Source organism: Taudactylus pleione, unplaced genomic scaffold (assembly GCF_031769625.1).
Source record: "Taudactylus pleione unplaced genomic scaffold, aTauple2 ptg000290l, whole genome shotgun sequence".
Lineage (NCBI taxonomy): Eukaryota > Metazoa > Chordata > Amphibia > Anura > Myobatrachidae > Taudactylus > Taudactylus pleione.
Genome location: NW_028284692.1, coordinates 2547804 through 2560867, shown reverse-complemented (window position 1 = coordinate 2560867; position 13064 = coordinate 2547804). Strand labels below are relative to the sequence as shown.

The 13064-nt window shown below is 48.6% G+C and overlaps 1 protein-coding gene across 3 annotated transcripts in view; it reads right to left on the bottom strand.

The window, feature by feature from the left end:
• The window catches only part of RECQL5 (RecQ like helicase 5), a 111861-nt gene that overhangs the window by 80030 nt on the left and 18767 nt on the right, over positions 1–13064 (bottom strand). For all 3 annotated transcript variants that reach the window (XM_088482549.1, XM_088482551.1, XM_088482550.1), the window contains exons 5-7: positions 10251–10769; positions 1543–1648; positions 1349–1460 (exon numbers count right to left, since the gene is read on the bottom strand). In XM_088482549.1, the coding sequence (XP_088338675.1) occupies positions 1349–1460; positions 1543–1648; positions 10251–10769 (737 nt within the window). The remainder of the gene's footprint in view (positions 1–1348; positions 1461–1542; positions 1649–10250; positions 10770–13064) is intronic.

Sequence of the window (13064 nt, the reverse complement as noted above, 5' to 3'; positions counted from 1 at the left end):
GATGGCAAAAGACAAACAGAGGCCATGAAGAGGGACAAACTCTCTCTCTCACTCTGCTCCTAAGTAGTTTGAGGAGAGAATGGAAGGAGCTACAGCTATTTTTAGCAGGTTTGCCCCTGTGAGGGAGGGATGTCAAGGGAGAGGTGCGTTCCGCAAGTCCCAGCAACAAAGGATTACCTAAAGTCCTGGAGTACAGGGCCCTCGACCACCACATGCCAAGTCTGGATTTGCCATATCTTACCAAAACCCACCTGACCCATATGCAGGGGGCTGACTGCCACTGAAAAGGTGAAGGAGAGGGGAGCTACTCCAGTCACAATCTGCAATGGTGCCTCCTTGGGGGTATAGAGGGGGGGGGGGGGGGGGGGGGGAGAGGAGTAGCATGAATTTTTTAAGCCAAATTTGAAATGTCCAACTGCAGCCTCTATACCCTAGCATATGGAGCGTTGTCCCATATGAATGGAAGAGAAAACATGGCATGTGAAATAACATAGGTATGTATCTTACCAGACAACAACATCCTCCTCTTTCAAGTAGATTTGGGGAGTAAAGCGATGAAGAGGTTTATTTGCGAAGCATCGGGTTGTAAAAACTGGCACTTCTGATAGTGTTCATGCCCGATATTTAAAAGGGCAGTGTTTTTACTAGCCATGCCTTGCTAGTAAAAGTATTGCTCTTTAAAATATGGGGCATAAACACGATCAGAAGTGTCAGGTTTTACAACCCGATGCTTCGCAAATAAACCCTGAAGATGCAATTCGGCAGTGCTGCTAAATTCTATATGCAATGTCAATTATAATCTCTTATAGAGATGTATCTAAACAGTCCGGACAACAAGGTGTTAAGCACTCCACAACTGGCCCTTCATAATCAGTGCAACCAATAGGAGTGCTTCTATGGAAGCAGGAGATAACAATCAGAGCAATGATGGACAATCAGTTACTCCATATTATATAACAGACAAATAAAACATAGCTGTAAGTTTTATGTAATGAAATAGCTACTACAATGGGATCCATTTGCTTGTGTAATTTCCCTAGCCTTCAACTTCACTAAGAAAAATTAGCAATATTTTTTTGTTGCTATTTCTATATACATGTCCCCTGTGTACTGTTTATTGATGTAGAGGAAGTCTTGTATTTCAGGGTAAATAGAGATATTAAACACTATAGTATAAAATATAATGTACATTACTGATAGATTATTTTTATTTTGTTATTGAATTGTTTATATTTATGTAACTTTTTCCATATGTATATAGTATTTTATACTACCTATATGCCTCCTCTCCACAAGCAAGTATAAAAAAGAAGAAAGAGATAAGTAGAATATAGCGCAAGTAACACACCTTACGTTGGCTTTATCCACTCCCATTCCAAAACTGATGGTAGCCACAATAACTGGAACAGACTCCTCCATCCAATCATTTTGAATGGACACTCGGTCCGATGCTTTTAAACCTGATTGACAAACATGTATTTAACATTTTGTGTTGCACGCTAATCAATTAAACAGAATAGTATGTAACTCACAGCCACTCACCAGCGTGATAGGCTTTGGAAGGGACACCTCTCTGAGACAACTGAATCGCTACTTCTTCACAAGCATCCCTGGTTCGGCAGTAAACTATGCCACAGCCTGAGAAACCCTGCGTGACAGGAAAGCGCAATGACGTCAGATCGCATACGTAAGAATTTTCCACTAAGTATTAACAGACTGGTACAATATTAAGTGGCTATATAACAGATGGTATCTGTATGCACTTACTTTAAATATTCCTATAGATTACAAAGAATAAATAAGTTTAAAATACATTAGTCCCTCTACTCATGAGTGCCAGGCAATGCAATGTAAAAGATGTCAGTATAGTGACCCAGGTAAACTGTGCTCACAATGGCATAGACATAGACAACAATTTGCTCAAAATGATATATGTAAAAGTCCCCATTAATTTCAGATTTAACACTACATACCAACCTTGTAAGCCATCTGTACTCCTATAAAATGTCATATTATGGACTTAGGGCCGACTTCAATTAGCCCTGATAAAAAATGTGGCTACGGTGTGTTAAATTAACGAGCATATCACCCAGTAATTTCACTTAAAGCATGTATGTGCGCTCCCACTTAATGCGCAACTCAATTGGAAGGCTTATTACGCCTTTCGCGTGGTAATTCTTGCCGGTAATACCCACGTTAAGTGTGGGTGAAAATGGGGAAATCAACCTGTACCCCAACAAAATGCAAAGTAACATTGGATAACATTATAGAAGTCTGTTAGTGGCCAAAGGCAAAGTATTTGGGGTTCTAAAAATATGACAAATGGTTGTTATATGCATTTTACAAAAACAGTGAAAACATTATAGAAAGCAAGTGTTTTTCTGCAAAGTAAATGCTCTAGATCAGTGGGCTCCAACCTTAATTGGGGTGTGAGCTACTTTAGAAAAATGAAACCTCCTGGAGAGCTACTAAAATTGTAGAAAAAAAAAATCTGGCTAATAACCAAACAATTGAATGTAATTTAATGAAGAGCAATAAAAAAAAAATGTTTCATAGAAAATAACAATGCATTTAATTATTACAGTGATATTGTTGTAGTTTGTAAATAAACTTTAAGCACAGGTACATTTCACTGTTAATTGCCGGCTCCAAGGAGGTACGTGCAGTAGAGGAGCAAAAGATACAGGCAGGGCTGCTGTGTGATTTTCCGACAGGGCTGGGTGGGAGTCGCTCGCTCCTCCGTAGTGTAGACACCGTGGGTGGAACCACGGGGAAGCATGTCAGGTGATTGCTGTAGAGGCTGCGGAAATCACCTGACGTGCTTCCCTGTGGCTGCACCCAAGGCATCAATGCCACTGGGGAGCACACGTCAGAGGTCACTTCCTCCTAGTTGACTCAGCAGTACTGCAGCTAGGTGAGCTACCGACAGCTCGCGAGCTACAGGTTGGAGACCATTGCTCTAGATATATATGGGATGCATAAGTATGCCTGTAAATAGATATTTGTGTAATTTAATGCTCCTTTCAAAAATGTTTTTAAAAAAACAGGAGATATGGTAAGAACTTACCTTTGTTATCTCTGTTTCTACGAAGTCCATAGGGTCCACAGGGTTGACCTTGGGGTTATAGCTGGAACAGGATCCATGGGCACCACACAGTTAAGCTTTTAGCTCCCAGGATGCACTTGGGTCCTCCTCTATACCCCGCCCCCGAGCCACAGGCACCTCAGTTGGTAAGCAGCCTAGGCCGGAGGAGAATATGGAACAGAGAGAAGGAAGACTGGAACACACAAGAAACCATACTCACAGCAATAGGAGACGGAAAACCGGTGACCAGCCACACAGCCCATTTGAAGCCAGGTGCGTCAGGGCGGGCGCCCTGTGGACCCTATGGACTTCGTAGAAACAGAGATAACAAAGATAAGTTCTTACCATATCTCTTGTTTTCTACTTCAGGGTCCATAGGGGGTCCACAGGGTTGACCTTGGGGATGTCCCAAAGCAGTTCAACTAAGGGCGGGGACGCTCCTGTGCTGAAAGGAGCACCCGGCGCCCAAAGGAAGCATCCTGAGAGGCGAAGGTGTCAAACGCATAGAACCTCAAAAACGTTTGAATAGAAGACCAAGTGGCCGCCTTACACAGCTGAACAGCAGAAGCGCCACTTCTAGCAGCCCAAGAGGGACCCACAGAACGAGTGGAATGAGCCTTAACAGAGGCTGGCACAGGTAAACCCTCTTGTGCATAAGCCTCACAAATAACGGAACGAAGCCAACGGGCTAACGTTTGTTTGTTGGCAGGCCAACCCCTCTTGTGAAAACCAAAGAGGATAAACAAGGAATCAGACTTCCTAACCGAAGCCGTCCGGTCTACATAAATTCTAAGCGCCCGGACCACATCTAAGGAAGTCTCACCAGCTGAAAGATCAGGGGACTGAAAAGCTGGCACAACAAGTTCCTGATTAATGTGGAACTTCGAGACCACTTTGGGCAAAAACTCAGGACGAGTGCGGAGCACCGCTCTGTCCTGGTGAAAAATCAGGAAAGGAGGGCGACAGGAAAGCGCCCTCAATTCAGACACCCTCCTGGCCGAAGCAATTGCCAGGAGAAAAACCGTCTTAAATGTCAGCCACTTGAGCTCCACCGCCTCAAGAGGCTCAAACGGAGGACCCTGCAGGACCCGTAGCACCACCGCCAAGTCCCAAGGAGCCACAGGAGGCACAAAGGGAGGCTGGATCCTGAGAACACCCTGGAAAAAGGTGTGAACGTCTGGTAGTATTGCAATCCGCCGTTGAAACCACACGGACAAGGCGGACACATGAACCTTCAGAGATGCAAGGCGTAAGCCGAGATCCAATCCTGACTGAAGAAATTCCAAGATCCTGGAAACTCTGAACACCTGAGGATCATAATGTCTGGACTCACACCACTGAAAGTAAGTGTGCCACACTCTGTGATAAATCCGTGCTGAAGCAGGCTTGCGTGCCCTGAGCATGGTACCAATAACCGAACTGGAGAAGCCCCGAGACCTCAAGACGGCTGTCTCAAGAGCCACGCCGTCAAAGACAGCCGACCCAGATCCGGGTAAAGGCAGGGCCCCTGAGACAACAGGTCCCGACGCTGAGGAAGAAGGTACGGAGCGTCGATGGAGAGGCTCCTGAGATCGGAGTACCAAGGACGTCTGGGCCACGCCGGAGCTACCAGCACGAGCATCCCGCCGTCCTGCTTGAATTTCCGCAGAACCCGAGGAAGCAGGGATAGCGGAGGAAACAGATACGCCAGGTGAAACGTCCATTTCACCGACAGCGCGTCCACCAGACTTGCGCCTGCGTCTCTTGTCCTTGACCCGTAAACGGGCAACTTGTGATTGTGACGGGAGGCCATCAAGTCCAGCTCCGGCAGTTCCCACCTGTCCACGAGTAGCTGAAACACCTCTGGGTGAAGCGACCATTCCCCGGGATGCACGTCGTGACGGCTGAGGAAGTCCGCCTCCCAATTGAGGACTCCGGGGATGAAGACCGCCGAGATCGCCGGAATGTGACCCTTCGCCCAAGTCAGGATACGAGACACCTCCGACATCGCTGCCTGACTGCGAGTTCCGCCTTGGTGGTTGATATACGCCACCGTGGTGGCGTTGTCGGACTGCACCTGTACCGCCCTTCCGTGAAGAGCGGGACCGGACGACTGCAGGGCCCTGTATACTGCCCGCAGTTCCAGGATGTTGATGGGGAGAAGTGCTTCTTCCGCTGACCAACGACCCTGAAGCGACAAAGAGCCGGTCACTGCCCCCCAACCCCGGAGACTGGCATCCGTCGTGAGCAGGACCCAGTCCGGGATCCAAAATGGGCGCCCCTCGACCAGATGAGCTGTCTGAAGCCACCAAGCCAAAGATTGCCGAACGTCCGGAGACAACACCAGCACCTGAGAGCGGATCTGGTGAGGTAACCCGTTCCATTCTGATAGAATCAGCCCCTGCAGGGGCCGGGAATGGAACTGGGCAAATTCCACCATGTCGAATGTCGACACCATGGACCCCAGAACTCTCATAGCCGAATGGACCGACAGACGGCAACGGCTCAGGCAACTGTGTATCCGCAGCTGTAGGGAGGCGACCTTCTCCGGAGTCAGGAAGATCCTTTGCTGACGCGAATCCAGCAGGGCTCCCAAATGAACCATCTGCTGTGATGGAATCAGGGAGGACTTTTTCCAATTTATCAACCACCCGTGTGCTTGCAGGCAAGCGATCGTCAGGTGGAGATGTTGAAGCAGTACCTCCGGGGAGCTCGCCAGCAACAGGAGGTCGTCCAGATACGGCAGCAGCCGTACATTCTGGTTCCGAAGATGTGCGGCCATGACCGCCATAATCTTCGTGAACACCCTTGGTGCCGTGGAGAGACCAAAGGGTAGCGCCCGGAACTGATAGTGGTGTTGAAGGATAGCGAACCTCAGATACCGCTGGTGTGAAAATGCTATCGGAACATGGAGGTAGGCGTCCTGGATGTCCAGGGACACCATGTAATCCCCCGGTTCCATCGCCAGAATGATGGAACGTAACGTTTCCATCCTGAACTTGGGAACTCTGAGGAATTTGTTCAGAGACTTCAAGTTGAGGATAGGGCGATGAGAACCATTGGGTTTCTGCACCAGAAACAGAGACGAATAATACCCCGTCCCTCGTTGTGATAGAGGAACGGGAACAATGACCCCTGCTTTCAGCAAGGGCTCTATAGCCTCCTGAACCTGTAACGCCTTGGTCTTGTCCTGAGAAGGACTTGTGCAGAAAAACTGGTGGGGTGGTCTGTGCCGAAAAGACAGGGCGTACCCCTGGGAGACCACTTCTCGAACCCAGGCATCCGTGGTGGTATTGTGCCAGCACTGGGCAAATAGAAGAAGTCGGCCTCCCACTCTGAGGTCCCCCATCAGGCCGCAGGTTTATCTTCCTGCTTGGAAGAAGGGCGCCGAGCACTCCAGGCTTGCTTCTTGGGTTTAGAGGCAGTCTTACTCGCAGACTGTCTCGGGAAGGACTGACCTTTCGCCTTACCCTGAACCCGAAAGGAACGAAAAGCCGAACTCCCAACCTTAGCCGGCAGTGCCGCCGAAGGGAGGAAGGCCGACTTGGATTTAGCCAGGGTGTCCACTATTTTGTCCAAGTCCGGACCAAATAGTAATTCCCCATTGAAAGGTAAGGCCTCCAGACCCTTCTTTGAATCAGAGTTCGCTCTCCAGGACCGCAACCACAAGGATCGGCGGCCAGACACCGCTGCAGCCGATACCCGCGAGGTCAGCAGACTAGCATCTAAAGAAGCTTCACCAATGTAAGAAGCAGCGTCCCTCATTTGTCCCAACACCGCCCGCTGGACATCCGGAGCGTCGTCTGGGAAGGTATCTTCCAATGCATTGGCCCACCCCTCAATGGCCTTGGCCACCCAGGAGATGGCCATGGACGGTCGGGCCACCGCCCGGAGAGGGAGTAAATAGACTTTAAGCAAGTCTCAACTTTCCTGTCCGTGGGATCCTTCAGCGAGGATATCGACGGTAATGGTAAGGTGGCGCCCCAAGTTAAACGGGTGACATGGGAATCCACCGCCGGTGGAGTTTCCCATTTTTTACAATGTGCCTCAGGGAAGGGGTAATTAGAAGCCAACCGCTTCTGAGGAAGGAATCTCTTACTGGGCGCCTGCCAAGCTACCGCCATATGATCCGTCAACTGATCCGACAGGGGGAACACCGCAGAAGCCACCTTAGTTTTTTTGAAACTAGGAAACTTCGACTTAGGAACCGGTGCCTCATCCTTTATAAGAAGAATAGCTCGCACCGCCCTAACTAGTGCTCGCACATTAATGGACGACTTGGTATCCATTTCCTGGACCGAGGCGTCCGAGTCAGTGTCATCAGGGACCTCCCCATCATCTGACGAACCCTCTGAGTCCGATACCTGAGCAGCCCGTGACATGAGTGGGCGTTTTGAAATCCTAGAAGGCATGTCAGTCTGCAACATTGACTGAAAAGCCGAGGAAGCGGCCACCAAATTTTGCACGGAGTTGGAGAGCACATCCACCCATGGTGGAGGAGTCGCCATAGGGGCCTGAAAAGGTACCACAGGCTGCTGCGGCACAGGGGAAGCCTGTATTATACATAGGCAATCCCGCATAGGGACCTACTGATTGAGACCCAGGAGGACTCCGCAATAACTGCGGGACACCCGGGGAATGGGGGATGGTCGGCTGGGGCACCGCCCTAGTAGGGAGAGCAGTCGGGACCGACAGACGGTCCGCAATAGACACCAGCGCTTGAGAAAACATCGCCCACGGTGGTTCCTGCGCCAGAGAAGGTCTGGATGGGCCAGGAGCCACCTGGCATCGACTACACAGGCCATCCTGTGACAAATGCTCCCTATCTACTCCTGCAGAACAGCGTCCGCAGGAGGCCAACACCGGAGCCACTGAGCGCTCAACCTCCTCGTCTGACATGACAGAATATATTATATATCTGGCACCAGGGTAGAAGTAAAACGCACTCACCGGTGTGCTGAACAACAGCCCACAATATGGCACTGAGTAGCACACAACTGTATGTGACGGACCTCACAAATACGTGATCTATATAAGTGAGGTCAGTAGAAACGCCCCTCCCCCACACACCTGTAGGGCTTGTAGGAGAAGTAAAGGGATAGGTATAAGCTGACAGTAAGTAGAAAATAAGCACAGACGGCAGCACTAGCAATAGTCACATACCATGCAGGAAGATATACTCACTGCACCTTTACACTACAATCAACCTGCCCAGATTCAGTGTCTGGGAGGGCTATAGTGCTGTGTATGCTGTCCTTAATCAGGGGAGAGGTACACAGGGGGACCGGTCCGCGTGCTCCCTGAGATCTGCGCTGCCACTGGGAAAATGGCCGCTGGAGACCTCAGAGGAGGAGTGGCCGTGTAACTGCAGCTCAGCGACGCCAGACTGCGTGCTGAAAGGCGCGCTGAGCTGAGGGGAGGAGCCGCTGACAGGGAAGGCTTCCTCCCCTGGCTGGCCATAACCCCAGGGATGCTGGCTTCCCGCTTGCCCCTTTATCCCTGGTGGTCTAGTGGTCCCACGGGTTATGGGGGGGGCCCGCCGCCACTGCCAGCAGCCTCCGGTCTGTCCCCAGGACCGGAGGCTAAAGGACTGCATTTAAGGCATTCCGCGCGCCGCCGCTAGCCAGCGACGCGCGGCTTACCTGAATCCCCGGCGACTCCGGCAGCAGTCCTGGGAGGTAGACAGAGTCCGGCTAGTACGGACTCTGCCCTCCCGCCGCGATCCCCAGATCAGTACTGGCGTCGCGGCGCCAGTCGGGGATCAGAGCGGCAGCGTGGGCGTCTGTACAGACAGCCCTTCGCTGCCGTCTGTAGTAAAAAGATTAAAATAAATAAAATCTAACTTAAAATAAAAAGCTTCTGGGGGCTGCTCCTGCAGCCCCCCTGCGCGGTGACCGACTCCGGCCGGGCACCAGCTTACACTGAGGTGCCTGTGGCTCGGGGGCGGGGTATAGAGGAGGACCCAAGTGCATCCTGGGAGCTAAAAGCTTAACTGTGTGGTGCCCATGGATCCTGTTCCAGCTATAACCCCAAGGTCAACCCTGTGGACCCCCTATGGACCCTGAAGTAGAAACACCTGTAACTCCCACCTGCTAGCTTAAAAACACCTGTCCCATTCATACAGCACCCCCATAAACCTATCCTACATATTGTAACCCATTACTCTGCACTTTGCAGAATTTCCCCCCAACAAATGACATGTAATTTTTGGCCAAATTAAGCTAATTAAAAATATCTAAGTGCCTAATTAATCATTAGGGAGGTTGCCCCAGCTCGCTCTGAATCAGGGCCCTCCTCCATGAAAATGGAGCGGCCTCCTGGACGCTCGTATAGCTGTGAGCGTCCATGATGATGGTCGCGATGGTCTTGACCATCGCGACCATCGGACTTGCGACGGAGACCCTGTGGTAGGGTCTCCCTGCCACAAGCCCTGGAGTGATTTTGGCTCTATCAGAGCCAAAATCACTCCCACTGACATCACTAGTGATGTCAGTGGGGCCGGCTTCAGACGGTAGGCGTTCCCATGGGAACACCTCCGTCTGGCAGGCACGCCCCCGGGATGCCCACCAAAGGGGGCATGCTGTCAATCAACATCGACAGCACGCCCCCTTTGGTGCGAGACCCGGAGCGATGGAAAGCCCGTCGCTCCCCGGGGCTCGCGCATGCGCACGACGGAGCTCCCTCCGTCGTGCACATGCGCAGTGGGGAACATCGACCCGCTTGCGAACGTACTGCCGCTCGCGAGCGGGTCTGAATGACCCCCCAAGTCCCCACATTTGTACTTTAAAATAGGGATTTTCCCCAACTTTCCACCTGCCCAGGGGGTCGCGAAAAAAAGTAAAGTTAAACCCTATGGAGAATTAACACAGGTTAACTTCCAATCAGCAACAACCAATCAACTTTGAAGTAGCATTTATCAAGTAGAGTCTATAAAATAATAGGTAGGAGCTGATTGGTTGCTAAGGGCAACTTCTCCACGCTTTTCACTGCTTGATACATAAACCCCTCAGTGTTTTATGTGTGTCCTTGTTCCTTTGTGTAACCAGGCACTGTAGCATACCCCCTTTTCTTACATAATGTGAAATATTCTGTCATTAGAGACGTTTGTCAAAGACCTAATGTAGAATTCTTTAAACTGCAAGTCAATCCCCCTTTACTGTTAAGTTGTAACTTCCTGTCTACCTACCCCGGAGGGTTTCTTCTCTCCTAAGGCTTGCAGGCAGAAGTCCTTCAGATTCTTATAAGGATCTGGCAGTAACTCTTTTATCTGTATGTCGTAGAACAGGTTAACGCGGAAACAGGGCGTTTTGAACATTGCAATAGGCTGCTGTAGTTTCAATGAAGCTATGATGTCATCCTGCACTTGTTTGGTGGCAGTGGCAGTGAGGGCAATACACGGTGTCTGTGCCAAGCGGGACCGGAGCACGCCCAAACGCTGGTAATCAGGGCGGAAATCATGCCCCCATTCGGACACACAGTGGGCTTCATCTATGATGAGGTAGGATAGGAGACCGCGGGAAAGCAGCATATTCAGGATGGGCTGGAAGGATGAGGCAGCAGCCATTTCAGGGGTTATGTATAGAAGCTTGATCTTAGGGCTCTCGCTCTCCAGGTCCTGACGGATTTTCTTTTGTTCGGCTAATGGCAACTTGGAGTTCAGAGAGCTGGCTTTAATCTTCAGAGCTACAAGGTGATCTACTTGATCCTGTTTATGTGGAAACAGAGTGAGGTGTCAGCCTACAGTGTTAAGTTTTTCATTATTATTAGCACAGACAAGTACAGGAACTTCATGGGGTGCATTCCTCCATCCCTAAAAATTGCTAAGTATTACTTCTTCTACATGCAAAGTATACACATAATATAAATACAAACATATTAATTGGAAACAAATTACACTGTAAATGTATCTGGTCAAAAAACAAAATACAAGTCACTGCAAGCGACTGAGAGTTTCTGCTGAAACCGCCGTGTCATAGGGCGGAGAAACGCGTCACATGAAATTTGGAACGCAGGTGGACCGCAAAACCGGAAGCCCGAAACCGGAAGTAGTGAAGTGCGAGGTACCAGTGAATCCTATCACAAACAGCGCTGCCAGCGGCCCCTCTGCCTGATACCTCAGCACCCTGGATCGCTAGGTGTGCACAGCAGACACGTTACAAGTGTCCAGGAGACATTGCATACACGTCGGCAGCAGCTTCTAATACCCTCCCCCCATGTATCAGGGGTAGAGGTGAGGACAAGATTTACCACACTGGATATCAATCATTACGTTGGTTAAGTAATGTACTGTTTATTAAATCATTTTAAAGTCTTGCTGACTGTCTACTAAATACTAACCCATCCATCACTAACTGGCTGAGACTGCCTACTAACGCCATCTGCTTACTGACTGTGACTAAAATTTCAAACATCTAATACTGTGCTTCATAAAATTTGACATTTGAACTACTGGTGATTTGATATCCAATGTGCTCTGACTCAGAATAACCAGGAAGGAGTATTTCACGATTTAGTATTTTTAATTATTTTTACAGAGCCGGATCTGTGCTTTCACAATTTGATGACAATAACATTCATAGTAATTACTACCCATCTGTGTATCATTGATTGATTGATCTACGTTTTAAAGTGATTATGTGCAATAAATTCTAAATATTTTTCAAATAAGCAGCCGTTGATTAGTGCTCCCATTTTTTTCTTTGGTTTCTGAAACATAACTGGTTTGGATGTGTATCACCACCTGCTGTTGCCAAGGGTCTGTTTTAAAAACATTGCTCGGTAATTAGTTTCTCTGTAGAAACATCTTATCTACAGATGTGTTCTATTACACTGTTGCTCCAATCGCGCCAAATAGCCCCTCTCGGCAAGCCAGGTCTCTGGTGCTTCGGCTCAAAATGTGCTTCTTATTCGCATAACCAAGACAAGTGGGAGTGAAAAAACAACATTGCATGCACTGATCAATTTGATGTGCGACGTGTATATCTGTGTGCGACTGAGTCTGAATATGTGTAAGAAAAGCTCTGATGCAGCGGCTGTAGCTTTTCCTCATGCCAAGTTCCGTCTGCGACTTTGTACGTGTTTAAAATGAATTCCTGTGCGATTGAGGTGGCAGTCCAGCGTCTCTAGTACAATGTGAGTGGTGTTTCGCTGCATCTGTATTTTGAATAAGTCGCAGCATTTCAAGAAAAATATGTTACCCTACTCCTCTTAGAGCGTCTCAGATACGCAAGGCATCTCACGGCGTATGACGTAGGCGTTAAGTGTATAAGTATACATGGATAGACTGTATATAAGCTGCATACACTGTGCAATTTGGTCATTCAATGTGTTCAATATTTATGAACAGATAAGTTGGCAACTTAAAGGACATCCAGTTTCAGATTTATTGATATGATCACAGAGTAAAGAGGGTTGGTCAGCAGCCTCACACCAGGGTCAATAATCAACCAACTTGTGTTTCTTACCTGCACAATAATATATGTTCATATATTTCTAATAGTGCTATTGCTGGCTACATAACGCTCTGCTGAAGACCACCATATTAGTCACTTACACCTGCATTTGTATCGCCAATTTTATCATTTTGTTGGCCAAACCGTTGCATGTGTGGTTTTCAAGCAACAACCAAATATGACTGAGAATGCGTGAAATCGGTCTGGATTTAAATCATTGCAAGCAGAAATACAGTTATCCGGTGAGTACTATCATTCTTTGTAAAAGTCATAGCTAACTGCACTGATGGAGCTACAAGGTATCCAAGCTCATACGTCTGACTGGGATCTGTCCAATTTGGCCACCAAAGTTACCAAACTAGATGCAGATCTGGTCATCCAGAGATAAGGCTGTGCCAGATTTTAACACATGCAAACTTACAGTTTTCATATCTTGCCATATTTGATACTAATGATAAATGCTATGCAGCTGAATGTAAGCCATTGTCCTCTGCCATCGTCACAAATATGAACAGATTCTCTCTAGTGGTTTAAACTCCAGAATTCCA